At 34.9% G+C, this 13321-nt stretch overlaps 1 protein-coding gene across 1 annotated transcript; it reads left to right on the top strand.

The window, feature by feature from the left end:
- The first annotated feature begins 11349 nt into the window (after nucleotides 1-11349).
- Nucleotides 11350-11978, top strand: LOC142229108 (peptidoglycan-recognition protein SC2-like). Its single transcript, XM_075299649.1, has one exon. The coding sequence runs from the start codon at nucleotides 11353-11355 to the stop codon at nucleotides 11911-11913; it is 561 nt and encodes a 186-aa protein (XP_075155764.1). The 5' UTR covers nucleotides 11350-11352; the 3' UTR covers nucleotides 11914-11978.
- Nucleotides 11979-13321: the final 1343 nt, after the last annotated feature.

Raw genomic sequence — 13321 nt, 5'->3', positions numbered from 1 at the left:
TTTGCCCAAAATGAGTGTCAAACTTTTTTCCAGTAGCACTTTCGAAATACGTGAATACAGTTTTTGGAAAATACTCTTATCGTGATGTAATTTATCCAATATGAGCTAAAAATATGGGATGGTTTGACTGTGGCGAAAATTCTTTTTCGATTTTTGTCAAATCAAAGATAATTGAGAAGAAGATGCAGTCTCGTCATAGCAAAACTGAAGCACCAGAGGACTCTACCAACAAAATATCATAAAGTTTGCGTCGACGTGTCTCTCAAATGTACTGCCGTTTGCGTCGGAAAATATCATAACATTTGTGTTTTTCATAAATTTCTGAATAAAAACCCACAAAAGCAATACCAAAACGATTGTAGAAAATTAAAATAAAACGTATGTGTATTTTAAAGCGAATATTCATTATGGTTTTATTTGAATATTGCCGTTTTAAATTTATTCCTGGGCAGAGCTGCTTTGGAAAAAATTGACAAATAAAACAATTTTTTTCTCATAGCCCTCTACACCTTGACATTTGTTTTCTCTTTATAAGAGCACAATGCTTAATCTTGTTATACTCAATTATCTTTGGTCAAATGTTTGCCCAGTGTGACCATACCGTTAGTATTTCTCTTCTACCTCTTTACATAAAGTTCAAAATAGATAGAAATTTCATTGAAATACAAACCGATGGTAAAAACGGTTTTCGCGATTAACCAAAAATGCAATTTTTCACTATCCGGTTTCGGATTGTTTAATTAACGGGTGTCGGCTTTGGACACCCTAAGGCCACACTCAAACTTCCCAGAAAATTTGAAAACAAAAATCGCCGAACTGAGCAATACGATTTATTGGCCGCGAAGGATTACAGTATTGTTGAATAAATAAATAAAATGAACTGTTGCTCAAGTTCCATCTATAATCTATATTAATTTCATAATCCCCCTTGCATCCTTTGTAAATTTCAAGAGCGATTGACAATTTTTTTGGGATCGAACGCGAACAAATTTCTTTGACTGTCAAAAGTTCATGCAATATTGAATCATCGATACACTGTTGTTGAGATAATTCACGCCGAAAATTGTAAAAAATAATCGCACCAAAATGTTCACGATTTAATTCCATGTTTTTGGCGAGATGAAGTTTTCAAAATGTTCTGAGTACGTATAACCCCAAAAATGCCAAGCTTTATGAAGCAGCCGTCAATTGGAAGATTGCAAGACTAAGATTGTCCGACGTTAGGCATCGCAATTTTTGTCATCATTTCACTAATGAAAACCCCATTTTGCACCATTCACAATTAGAAAAATTTCATGTTTTGGATTGAAAACTAACAACAAATACAAAACAAAATCAAAACAAGTAAGTAAAGTCTAAAGTCGGGCAGGGCCGACTATATTATACCCTTCACCATTATGAAGACCAAAATTTGTGTTACCATCTCAACTCCTTCAAATTTGTTGGGAGGTATTATCAAGATTTATATTCCCATATACAAATATTTATATCTGAAACGATTTGGAGATAATTTTTTGTACTTCTACAAAAACGCTAGAATTAAAGCTTAAATCGGCTAACACCCTGGGATGAAACACGATGTTAGTAAAAAACAAGTAAGTAAAGTCGGGGGGCCGACTATATTATACCCTTCAGCATTATGTAGACCAAAATTTGTGTTACAATCTCAACTCCTTCAAATTTGTTGGGAGTTATTATCAAGGTTTATATTCCCATATACAAATATTTATATCTGAAACGATTTGGAGACAATTCTTTGTACTTCTACAAAATCGCTAGAATTAAAACTTACATCGGCTGATGAAACACGATGTTAGTAAAAAACAAGTAAGGAAAGTCTAAAGTCGGGCGGGGCCGACTATATTATACCCTGCACCACTTTGTAGATCTAAATTTTCGATACCATATCACATCCGTCAAATGTGTTGGGGCTATATATAAAGGTTTGTCCCAAATACATACATTTAAATATCACTCGATCTGGACAGAATTTGATAGACTTCTACAAAATCTATAGACTCAAAATTTAAGTCGGCTAATGCACTAGGGTGGAACACAATGTTAGTAAAAAAAAAATATGGGAAACATTTAAATCTGGAGCAATTTTAAGAAAACTTCGCAAAAGTTTATTTATGATTTATCGCCCGATATATATGCATTAGAAGTTTAGGAAAATTAGAGTCATTTTTACAACTTTTCGACTAAGCAGTGGCGATTTTACAAGGAAAATGTTGGTATTTTGGCCATTTTTGTCGAAATCAGAAAAACATATATATGGGAGCTATATCTAAATCTGAACCGATTTCAACCAAATTTGGCAGGCATAGCTACAATGCTAATTATACTCCCTGTGCAAAATTTCAACTAAATCGGAGCAAAAAATTGGCCTCTGTGGTCATTTGAGTGTAAATCGGGCGAAAGCTATATATGGGAGCTATATCTAAATCTGAACCGATTTGGCTGATATTTTGCAAGTTTTTCGACTCATAAAATATTCGGATGTACGGAATTTGAGGGAGATCGGTTGATATACACGTCAATTATGACCAGATCGGTGAAAAATATATATGGCAGCTATATCTAAATCTGAACCGATTTTTTCCAAAATTAATAGGGATTGTCTTTGAGCCGAAACAGGACCCTATACCAAATGTTAGGACAATCGGACTAAAACTGCGAGCTGTACTTTGCACACAAAAATACATCAACAGACAGACAGACGGACAGACAGACGGACATCGCTAAATCGACTCAGAATTTAATTCTAAGACGATCGGTATACTAAACGATGGGTCTCAGACTTTTCCTTCTTGGCGTTACATACAAATGCACAAACTTATTATACCCTGTACCACAGTAGTGGTGAAGGGTATAAATATGGAAAATATAAAGCTAGAGCAATTTTGATACAAAAGAGCATTTATGATTTATAGGGCGATACATATATATATATTCGAGATATAGGACAATTCGAGTAATATTTACAATTTTTGAAACATTCGACCATATTTCCTATTAGACCTATATCTAAATATGAACCTATTTTGACCAAATTTGACATGCATAGTTAGAATAATAATCCTGCTATCTCAGCAAAAAAACGTAAATGGGAGAATAATTTTGGCCTCCATGGTCATATGGGTGTAAATCGGGAGAAAGATATATATGAGAGCTATATCTAAATCTGAAGCGATTTAAACCAAATTTAGCACACTTGACGATACTACTAAACGTACTCCTTATGCAAAATTTAAAGCAACTCAGGCCAAAACTCTGGCTTTTGAAGTCATATAAGTGCAAATCGGACGAAAGATATATATGGCAGCTATATCTAAATCTGAACCGATTTGAACCAAATTTGACACGCCTAACGATACTATTAAACGTACTCCTTGTGCAAAATTTGAAGGAAATTAGGTCAAACCTCTGACTTTTGAGGCCATATTAGTCGAAATTGGACGATAGATATATATGGGAGCTATATCTAAATCTGAACCGATTTGGCTGATATTTTGCATATCTTACGAAAACCCCTGCCCGAAATTTTGAGAAAATACGTTGATAAATACGTTAATTATGACCAGATCGGTGATAAATATATATGTCAGCTATATCTAAATCAATAGCGATTGTCTTTGAGCCCATGTAAAACTCTGTGCCAAATTTCAGGACGATCGGACTTACACTGCGAGCTGTACTTTGCACACAAAATTACATATACAGACAGACGGACGGACAGACAGACGGACATCGCTTAATCGACTCAGAATTTAATTCTAAGCCGATCGGTATACTAAACGATGGGTCTCAGACTTTTCCTTCTTGGCGTTACTTATTATGTTATACCCTGTACCACAGTAATGGTGAAGGGTATAAAGGGTGATACGGTCAAAATTTGGTCAAGGGAAAACGCGTGTAAATCGGTGAAATCATTTATTTAAAAAATCAAATTAAATTTCTTTTTCAAGTTCAATTAGTATAAAATTCAGGAAAAATATTCAGTCAGGCTTTCGCTTTTCCAAATCCGAATTGCCGGACCTCACGCTTGACACCTGCCATCAGATTTTGTACAGCCACCTTGTCCACCTTCTTCGCCGCAGAAAGCCAGTTTGCCTTGAACTGCTGCTCGTCCTTAGCAGTTTTTTTGGTCTTCTTTAGGTTCCGCTTGACAATAGCCCAGTATTTCTCAATTGGGCGGAGCTCTGGCGTGTTGGGAGGGTTCTTGTCCTTGGGAACCACCTGCACGTTGTTGGCGGCGTACCACTCCATGGCCTTTTTACCGTAATGGCAAGATGCCAAATCCGGCCAAAACAGTACGGAACAACCGTGTTTCTTCAGGAAAGGCAGCAGACGTTTATTCAACCACTCTTTCACGTAAATTTCTTGGTTGACAGTCCCGGAAGCTATGAAAATGCTGCTTTTCAAGCCACAGGTACAGATGGCTTGCCAAACCAGATATTTCTTTGCGAACTTTGACAGTTTTATGTGCTTGAAAATATCTGCTACCTTTCCCCTTCCTTTTGCCGTATAAAACTCCTGTCCCGGAAGCTGCTTGTAGTCGGCTTTGACGTAGGTTTTGTCGTCCAGTACCACGCAGTCAAACTTCGTCAGCATCGTCGTGTACAGCCCCCGGGATCGCACTTTGGCCGTCGTATTTTGTTTATCATTGCGATTTGGAGTCACTACCTTCTTGTAAGTCGATAGTCCTGCTCGTTTTTTGGCTCGATGCACGGTTGTAGACGATACACCCAGCTTATTTGCGGCATCTCGGAGAGAGAGGTTAGGGTTTCGCTTGAAACTACCGGCAACTCTCTTTGCCGTCTCAGCGGCTTCCGGTTTTCGATTTCCCCCCGATCCAGACTTCCTGGCTGTCGACAAACGTTCCCCAAACACTTTAATTACATTTGTAACGGTTGATTTGGCAACTTTTAGCGATTTTGCCAGCTTTGCGTGCGAGTGGCTCGGATTTTCGCGATGCGTGAGCAAAATTTTGATACGCTGCTCTTCTTGCTTGGACGGCATTTTGACAACTGAAGTGTGAATTCCAAAATCAAAATAGGAGCAACATTCTACACACACACACCTTCAAAATGAGGGGTGTTCAGGTTTTTTAAATGCAAAATTGAAAGAAATACGTCAAGTTTATATTGACCGTATCACCCTTTAAAAACAAATGAAATGGAATTCAGAGATATAATTTGTTGTTACAAGTCCTCAAAGTACCACCAAGATGGCCAAAAAGGGAACAATTTTCAAATTTTATATGTTTTACAAACTTCTGAAAAATAACATAACTTTTTCAAAATTACTTAAATGTTATATTTTGAATTAAATACTAATAGCGAAAATATTAAAATCAAAAACACAAATGAAATGTAGAGATAAAATTTTTTTTACAAGTCCTCAAAGTACCACCAAGATGGCAAAAACTGAACAATTTTGTATGTTGTACAAACTTCTGAAAAATAACTTTACTTTTTCAAAATTAGCAAAATTTTATTTTTTGAATGGAAAACTAACAACAAGTACACACTCAGAAAAAATCGCTTCTCTAACATATGTTCCAAACATATTTTGCAGGAAATACATATATTATTGGATACTGCCGAAACATTAATATGTTTGTTTTATGTGAACATAAAGGGTGATTCTTTTGAGGTTAGGATTTTCATGCATTAGTATTTGACAGATCACGTGGGATTTCAGACATGGTGTCAAAGAGAAAGATGCTCAGTATGCTTTGACATTTCATCATGAATAGACTTACTAACGAGCCACAACGTCGAATTTTCAGTGAATGGGCCCTAGAAAAGTTGGCAGAAAATCCGCTTTTTTATCGACAAATTTTGTTCAGCGATGAGGCTCATTTCTGGTTGAATGGCTACGTAAATAAGCAAAATTGCCGCATTTGGAGTGAAGAGCAACCAGAAGCCGTTCAAGAACTGCCCATGCATCCCGAAAAATGCACTGTTTGGTGTGGTTTGTACGCTGGTGGAATCATTGGACCGTATTTTTTCAAAGATGCTGTTGGACGCAACGTTACGGTGAATGGCGATCGCTATCGTTCGATGCTAACAAACTTTTTGTTGCCAAAAATGGAAGAACTGAACTTGGTTGACATGTGGTTTCAACAAGATGGCGCTACATGCCACACAGCTCGCGATTCTATGGCCATTTTGAGGGAAAACTTCGGAGAACAATTCATCTCAAGAAATGGACCGGTAAGTTGGCCACCAAGATCATGCGATTTGACGCCTTTAGACTATTTTTTGTGGGGCTACGTCATGTCTAAAGTCTACAGAAATAAGCCAGCAACTATTCCAGCTTTGGAAGACAACATTTCCGAAGAAATTCGGGCTATTCCGGCCGAAATGCTCGAAAAAGTTGCCCAAAATTGGACTTTCCGAATGGACCACCTAAGACGCAGCCGCGGTCAACATTTAAATGAAATTATCTTCAAAAAGTAAATGTCATGGACCAATCTAACGTTTCAAATAAATAACCGATGAGATTTTGCAAATTTTATGCGTTCTTTTTAAAAAAAAAGTTATCAAGCTCTTATCAAATCACCCTTTATATATTTACAATCATAACGAATTATGAAAATAAACAGGTAATATAGGTGCTAACAACATAGGTTTTCGACCTGAATGCTAAAAATTTTGTTTCTGCCCAATTGTATATTCCCCCACATCTTTCTCACTTCCACGAGATTTTTTAGTTCTTAGCACCTTTTTCTGTAATACAAACATTGTAGAAGAAATTATTCAATTGTATGATTTTTTTTATTTTAATTTTACCTTTTGTCGGACGGGGATTCGAACAGCGGACCACACAGTTTGTAAGGATCAAAGAAGTACCTGATCAATTGCCCAAGGAAAAATAAAATGTTAATTTTGTAATAACAAGCAACAACCACCAACTTAATTCAATATCGCTCTCTGTTAAATAGCGCTCCAAGCTACTAAACACATATATGTTTATAGGCTATTTCTAAATTAATATATGTTTGCATCCAAGCATATTATATTTAAAAACATTTTATGTCCCAAACATAATATGTTCTAACATATTAACATATATGTCCCAAACATGTTATGCTAGTTTATGAACATTATATGCTTGCACTCAAAAATATTGTGTTTAAAAATTTGTGTTCCAAATATATAATGTTTATAGCCAAACATATGAAAAACAGTCTTTTTCATCCGTGTAATTTATGATTGTCATATTTCTGTAAACCGATATTCCGATAGACTGGTAGACTGAGTAAACCTTTAAAAACAACGGGACATTTTACCTTATGTAACCCACGTTGGCAATTGCATAATTTAAAAATTTCATAATTATTGCAAGGATGTTTTTTATTAAATAAGAATATTCCAACCTTTTTAAATATGTTTAATTTAATTTCAAATTTATACCTTATACACATTAGGCTTGAAATCTTTTAAAATTGGGATTTAAAGCCCTTATTTATAGGGCATACGACAATTGAAATCTAGTTAAAGTGGATTTTGGAAGTGTAATGTGAATGTCGTATTACATGATAGTGTTTCCCTTTTGGGAATATTGACTGAATATGTGCATTTATTGACCCCGTTGAACGATGGTGAAATAGAAATAAGTTTCTTTCATTTTCAAACTGGTTTTTAGTGTTACAAAAAATCCCACTATATTAAAAGTGTTCTTCCGAAAACTATACCGAAAGAGACTGCCATAACCATTGTCAAAATGTTTTGTATTACAAAATATTTCGTATTTTAGTATGATTTATGGCTGATGTAAGAGAACAACATAATATATATTATTATTACTACATTATAACCGTAGCTTTAGGTTATTTCTAATTTATTAAAATGTCTAAATGTATTCCACATCAAAGTAGGTTTCCCTTTGACCGGGATCCCGGGAAATTCCAAAAAAAATCCCGCTTTTCCGGGAATGCAAAAAGTCCGGGAAAAAGAAAACCCTAGTATGAATATACATATTTATAACAATATACACGCAAAAACCAATACTTTTGAAAATCGGCTATCTCTAAGTTTAGAGGGCTTGTTAGCTTATATGGCGTTTCATCTAAGTCTCCCAACCTATATGAGATCTGTTTTCTTTTAATACTGAACATTTGTATGAGCTATTGTTGCATGATTTGATTCTCTTTTCTTGTCATGAGCCTCCTTAATGTGACCTTTACAACCACATCATCCCAACTGAAGTAAATATCAAGCTCATGCATTTTCTAAGAGCTGGATCAAAGTATACACTCATCTAAGCAATGACAATACAACCATCTTATATCAGGAGCAACTAGATGTGAATGAATGAGCAGAATTCAACAGGGCCAACCCAAGCTCAAGTTGGCCTCAATAAATCAACTTTAGGATATCCTCTTCAACAAGTGCACATAGACCCCAAAGGGAGACCAATCATTATCAATATCATCAGCATATTTAGATTCACACTTTCTAAAAGACGTACATATCTTGCACGAATATATCTTAGGTATACTAATATTTTCAAAGAAACTCTGATAGCCACCATTGGATTCAAAAGGGTTTGCCAGAAACATCCCAATTCGTTGAAAGCAAGTAAGATAAATAATACACAAAAAGAAAAAACGTTGTTCTTTTGTTAAACTCCAAAAAGTTGAAACTTTTATCACTAAATTTTTATACCCTTAACTACTACTGTGGTACAGGGTATAATAAGTTTGTGCATTCGTATGTAACGCCAAGAAGGAAAAGTCTGAGACCCATCGTTTAGTATACCGATCGTCTTAGAATTAAATTCTCGAGTCGATTTAGCGATGTATCTTGACCACATATCTTGGCAAGATCTAACCAATATCCTTGTAAAATCGTCACTGCTAAGTAGCAAAAATTGTAAATGTTACTCAAATTGTCTATATCTCGAGTACATAAGTATCGCCTAATAAAACATAAGTGCTCTTTTGTACAATTGCATTAAAATTTCTCTCGCTTCATATTTCCCATATTTATACCCTGCGCCACACTGTGGAACAGGGTATTATAAGTTAGTGCATAAGATTGTAACACCCACAAGGAGACGAGATAGACACATGGTGTCTTTGGCAATAATGCTCAGGGAGGGTCCCTGAGTCGATATAACCATGTCCGTCTGTCCGTCCGTCCGTCCCTCCGTCAAAGTCTAGGTCGCAATTTAAGTCCAATCGCCTTCAAATTTGGCACATGTTCCTAATTTGGGTCAGAATAGAACTCTATTGATTTTGGAGGAAATCGGTTCAGATTTAGATATAGCTCCCATATATATATGTTTCGCCCGATATGAACTTCTATCGCCCCAGAAGCCAGATTTTTGGCCGAATTTGGTTGAAATTTTGCACTAGGAGTACAATTAGTAGTATAGTCAAGTGTGCAAAATTTGATTGAAATCGGTTCAGATTTAGATATAGCTCCCATATATATCTTTCGCCCGATATGGTCTAATATGGTCCTACAAGCCAGAGTTTTGACCCAATTTGGTTGAAATGTTACACAGGGAGTAGATTTAGCATTGTAGCTATGCGTGCCAAATTTGGTTGAAATCGATTCAGATTTAGATATAGTTCCCATATATATCTTCCGCCCGATATGCACTTATATGGACCCAGAAGCCAGAGTTTTATCCCGATTAGCTTGAAATTTTGCACAAGGAGTACAATTGGTAGTAGAGTCAAGAACAACATTTACCACTCGTTCCAAAAAAAATCTAACAAAATTTGAAGATTACCACAAATCTACCAAACAAATATTTCTATAGAATTTTTTGTCAAAACTTTATTCCTGTAGAAAATTTTGTCAACATTTTTTCTATAGAAAATTTTGTCAAAATTGTATTTCGTTGTGATTTGTAAAATTTGTTTAAATTAAACGAAAAATATTGTAGGGAAAATTGTTTGGGAATGTATGGGAAAGTAGGGAACTTTTTTTGTCCTTGTAGGGTAAACCGAACATTTTCCCTGGCAACACTGACTATGAGCTATAGTCAGATTGAGACAAAGCACCCATAAACATGTACCCCTTAATTTTCTTAAATATGCAAATGCGGTTTATCTCCCAGACCTATATCAATGTTACCCCACAAATGCTTATGATTACTAATTCAGTAAGGGTGGTTTAGGGTATGATATAGTCGGCCCCCCGACTTTCTACTTTACTTATTTGTTTTGAGATTTTTCCCACGTTCATTGATTATTTCTTTTTAAATTGTTTGTGTTGCAGGGAACAGTGCTGAGAACTAAATAAATCACCAGGAAGGGAGAAAGATGCAATTAGATAGAAAAATTATTTGTTTGGGTAACGATACTTATATGTTTCGTATATGTTTGTCTAAAATGTCATTTGGGAGGAAATAATTATTTTTTGTGTGTATGCATCAAAATCGGTTAATAATTGCGGTCAGCATCTTGCGAACACGAAATATTTGAATAGGGATCTTGTGAACACAAAATATATGGACAGATACACAGAAAAAAATATCACCAAAATATTTCTAATTAAAAAGTTAATTGAAGTTGAAAATTTTTTCAATTAATAAATTAATTGATACAATTAACTTGTTAATCATGATAGAAACATTAAGTTAATTAAGTCAATGATTGAAATTTTTAAAATGTTTAATTAAAAAATTAATTGATACAATTAACTTTTTAATCAAATTCGGAAGACTAATTCAGTGCTGATTTTTTTTTACTTTTTTACTAAGCCAATCTAACTAAGTAATTAAAAATAGTTACCTTTTTTAATTAATAAATTAATTGCTTTTTGCAATCAACATCAATTAAATTTTTAATTGAATCAATTAAATAATTAATTGAATTTTGCTGAAAAAATCAATTAATTTTTTAATCAAGAATTTTTTCTATGCCCAATTAAAACTGTGATTGATACTATCATTTTCGTGATTGAAGACATTTCAATTAAAAAATTAATTGGATCAATTAATTTGGTGATTGAATCAGAGAAAAAATTTTTTGTGTGTACCAAAGGCTAGATCGACACAGGAGGTGTTTCTCAGTTTATAGTTTGTGGGGTCTAACAATTGTTGATTGTGGTAGGCACATTTACGCAGATCAATGTTATTTTACCCTGACCATCATCAATCAATCTAAATGTCAAAAATAAAATACCGCTAAAACTATCCCACGGTATATCATAATGGTTTATTAGTAAATAAAAGTTATATATCAATATTATCACGTTGGTATTTAGCATATCTGGTAGGCTACAATCGAACCATTTTGATAACTCCCATTGAGTAATGATAACGATTTTGTGTATATAAACCCAGAGGAATGGCACAATGAACATCAGTTTTAAATTTCCAACCATGGCTTTCAAGTTATTCCTTGGCCTTTTGGCCGTTCTATTCTGTGCCGATGTTGCTTTCGGTCTCACCATCGTCTCCAGGTCGGAATGGGGAGCTGCTGCCTATAGAGGAACTAAGGCCACATTGGCTAATGGAAAATCCTATGTCATCATCCATCACACCGCCGGTGCCTATTGCAGCACCAAGGCCGCTTGTATTACCCAAATGAAGAACATCCAAAATTATCACCAAAACACCCAAGGTTGGGATGATATCGGCTACAATTTCTTGATCGGTGGTGATGGTCTTGTTTATGAAGGTCGTGGTTGGAATGTTGTAGGTGTCCATGCCTCCAACTACAACTCCTTGTCCATCGGCATCTCTTTCATGGGTAACTACAACAACGATAAGCCTACCGCAGCTCAAATTACTGCCGCTAAGGAATTGTTGGCTGCTGCCGTATCTCGTGGTCAAATCGTTTCTGGCTATACTATGTACGGACATCGTCAAGTCAGTGCCACTGAGTGCCCTGGTACCAACTTGTGGAATGAAATCAAGACCTGGCCCAACTGGAAGGCTTAATATGCTTTGGTATCAAAAATAAAATAAATGTTTGAATGAAGAAAAATAGAATGTTTTTATTAAAATCATTAGGAGTTAGTCATTGTTACGGACACGTTTGGAACAAATCGTTCATTATGCCATCACAGATGGTAACCATCTCTCTAATCAAAGTCTATTATAAGCAGAGATGGTCCGAGTAGCTATTTTTTGGGTTTTCTACTATCAAAAAGTTGTAAACGTCGAAAACGTCGAAAACGTCATATACTTGTATAAAACGTAAAAAACGTGGTAAATGTCAAAAATACTTACAGGATCCTTAGATTTGATTTCAAACTCTTTTTTAATAAGAAAATATTTTGAAGCAATGAAAACGACATACTGAATTTTAGAAATTTGTAGAATATTTTGAAATTTTTACTCAAAGGTAAATTGGATTTTTTTCAATAGAATCAGGGATTTGAAAAACGTCTGAATGTCAATCGTTTTCAAATTTATTAAACTGTGAAAATTGTTGAAGCAAAATGCAAACCACGTGGTAACACAATGGACTGAATAGTCTAAGTGAGCCTGCACGCAAAGAAAAAAAACGTTTGGAGAACGTGAGCCGAAAATGTTTTTCTTTTGTTAGAGTTTTTTGAATTGCTTCGAAAATTGTAAACTTTTATCACCAAAAAAATTCGTTAGTTACAAAATTTTTATTTTTTCAATAAAAAAAGTTATTTTTGAAACAACAACACAGTCCATTTCGTTTATATCAAACACTGTTCTTTTCTGACTTTAGGTCTTTAATAAGACACATTTTACAGTTCAAAATTTAATATACTACAATGTAGTGTTGAACATTTTTTCGGAATCTTCCGAACATATCTGGAATATATGTAAATAAAAAAAACAAAAAAAAAAAACTTTGGTCGAAGCGGGGATCGAACCCACGACCCTTGGCATGCAAGTCGGACGTAGCAACCACTGCTCCACGGTGCCAAATTAAATGTTTGTTTCTGTTAAATAAACTTTGTTTATTCGGTTCGTGGGCGCCGCAAGCTATGCTATATAAATATAACTTATATGGATATTTATCTATTGATGACCATAACAGGTACATAGCTCAGTGGTTAGTGTGTTGGCTTACAAAGTGCATGGTCCGCGGTTCGATTCTCCGTCCAGACGAAAGGTAAAACAATTTTAAAAATTTATAAAATCGTATAATTTCTTCTACATTGTTGGTATTACAGGAAAAGGTGTTAAGAACTAAAAAACCTCGTGGATGTGACAAAGATGTGAGGGAAAATGCAATTAGCAAGAAAACAATGTTTTTTTTTTTTGAGTTTGCCTTTGTGATATTGTTTTTACATCCTGGAAAAGAATAAACGTTTATCACAAAAATTATACACTTTTCTTCCAAATACACTTCCTTACAGCGAAAAGC

The sequence above is a fragment of the Haematobia irritans genome, chromosome 3, assembly GCF_050003625.1.
Source record: "Haematobia irritans isolate KBUSLIRL chromosome 3, ASM5000362v1, whole genome shotgun sequence".
Lineage (NCBI taxonomy): Eukaryota > Metazoa > Arthropoda > Insecta > Diptera > Muscidae > Haematobia > Haematobia irritans.
The sequence above is the reverse complement of the archived record's forward strand: the minus strand, read 5'-3'. Positions and strand labels throughout refer to the sequence as shown.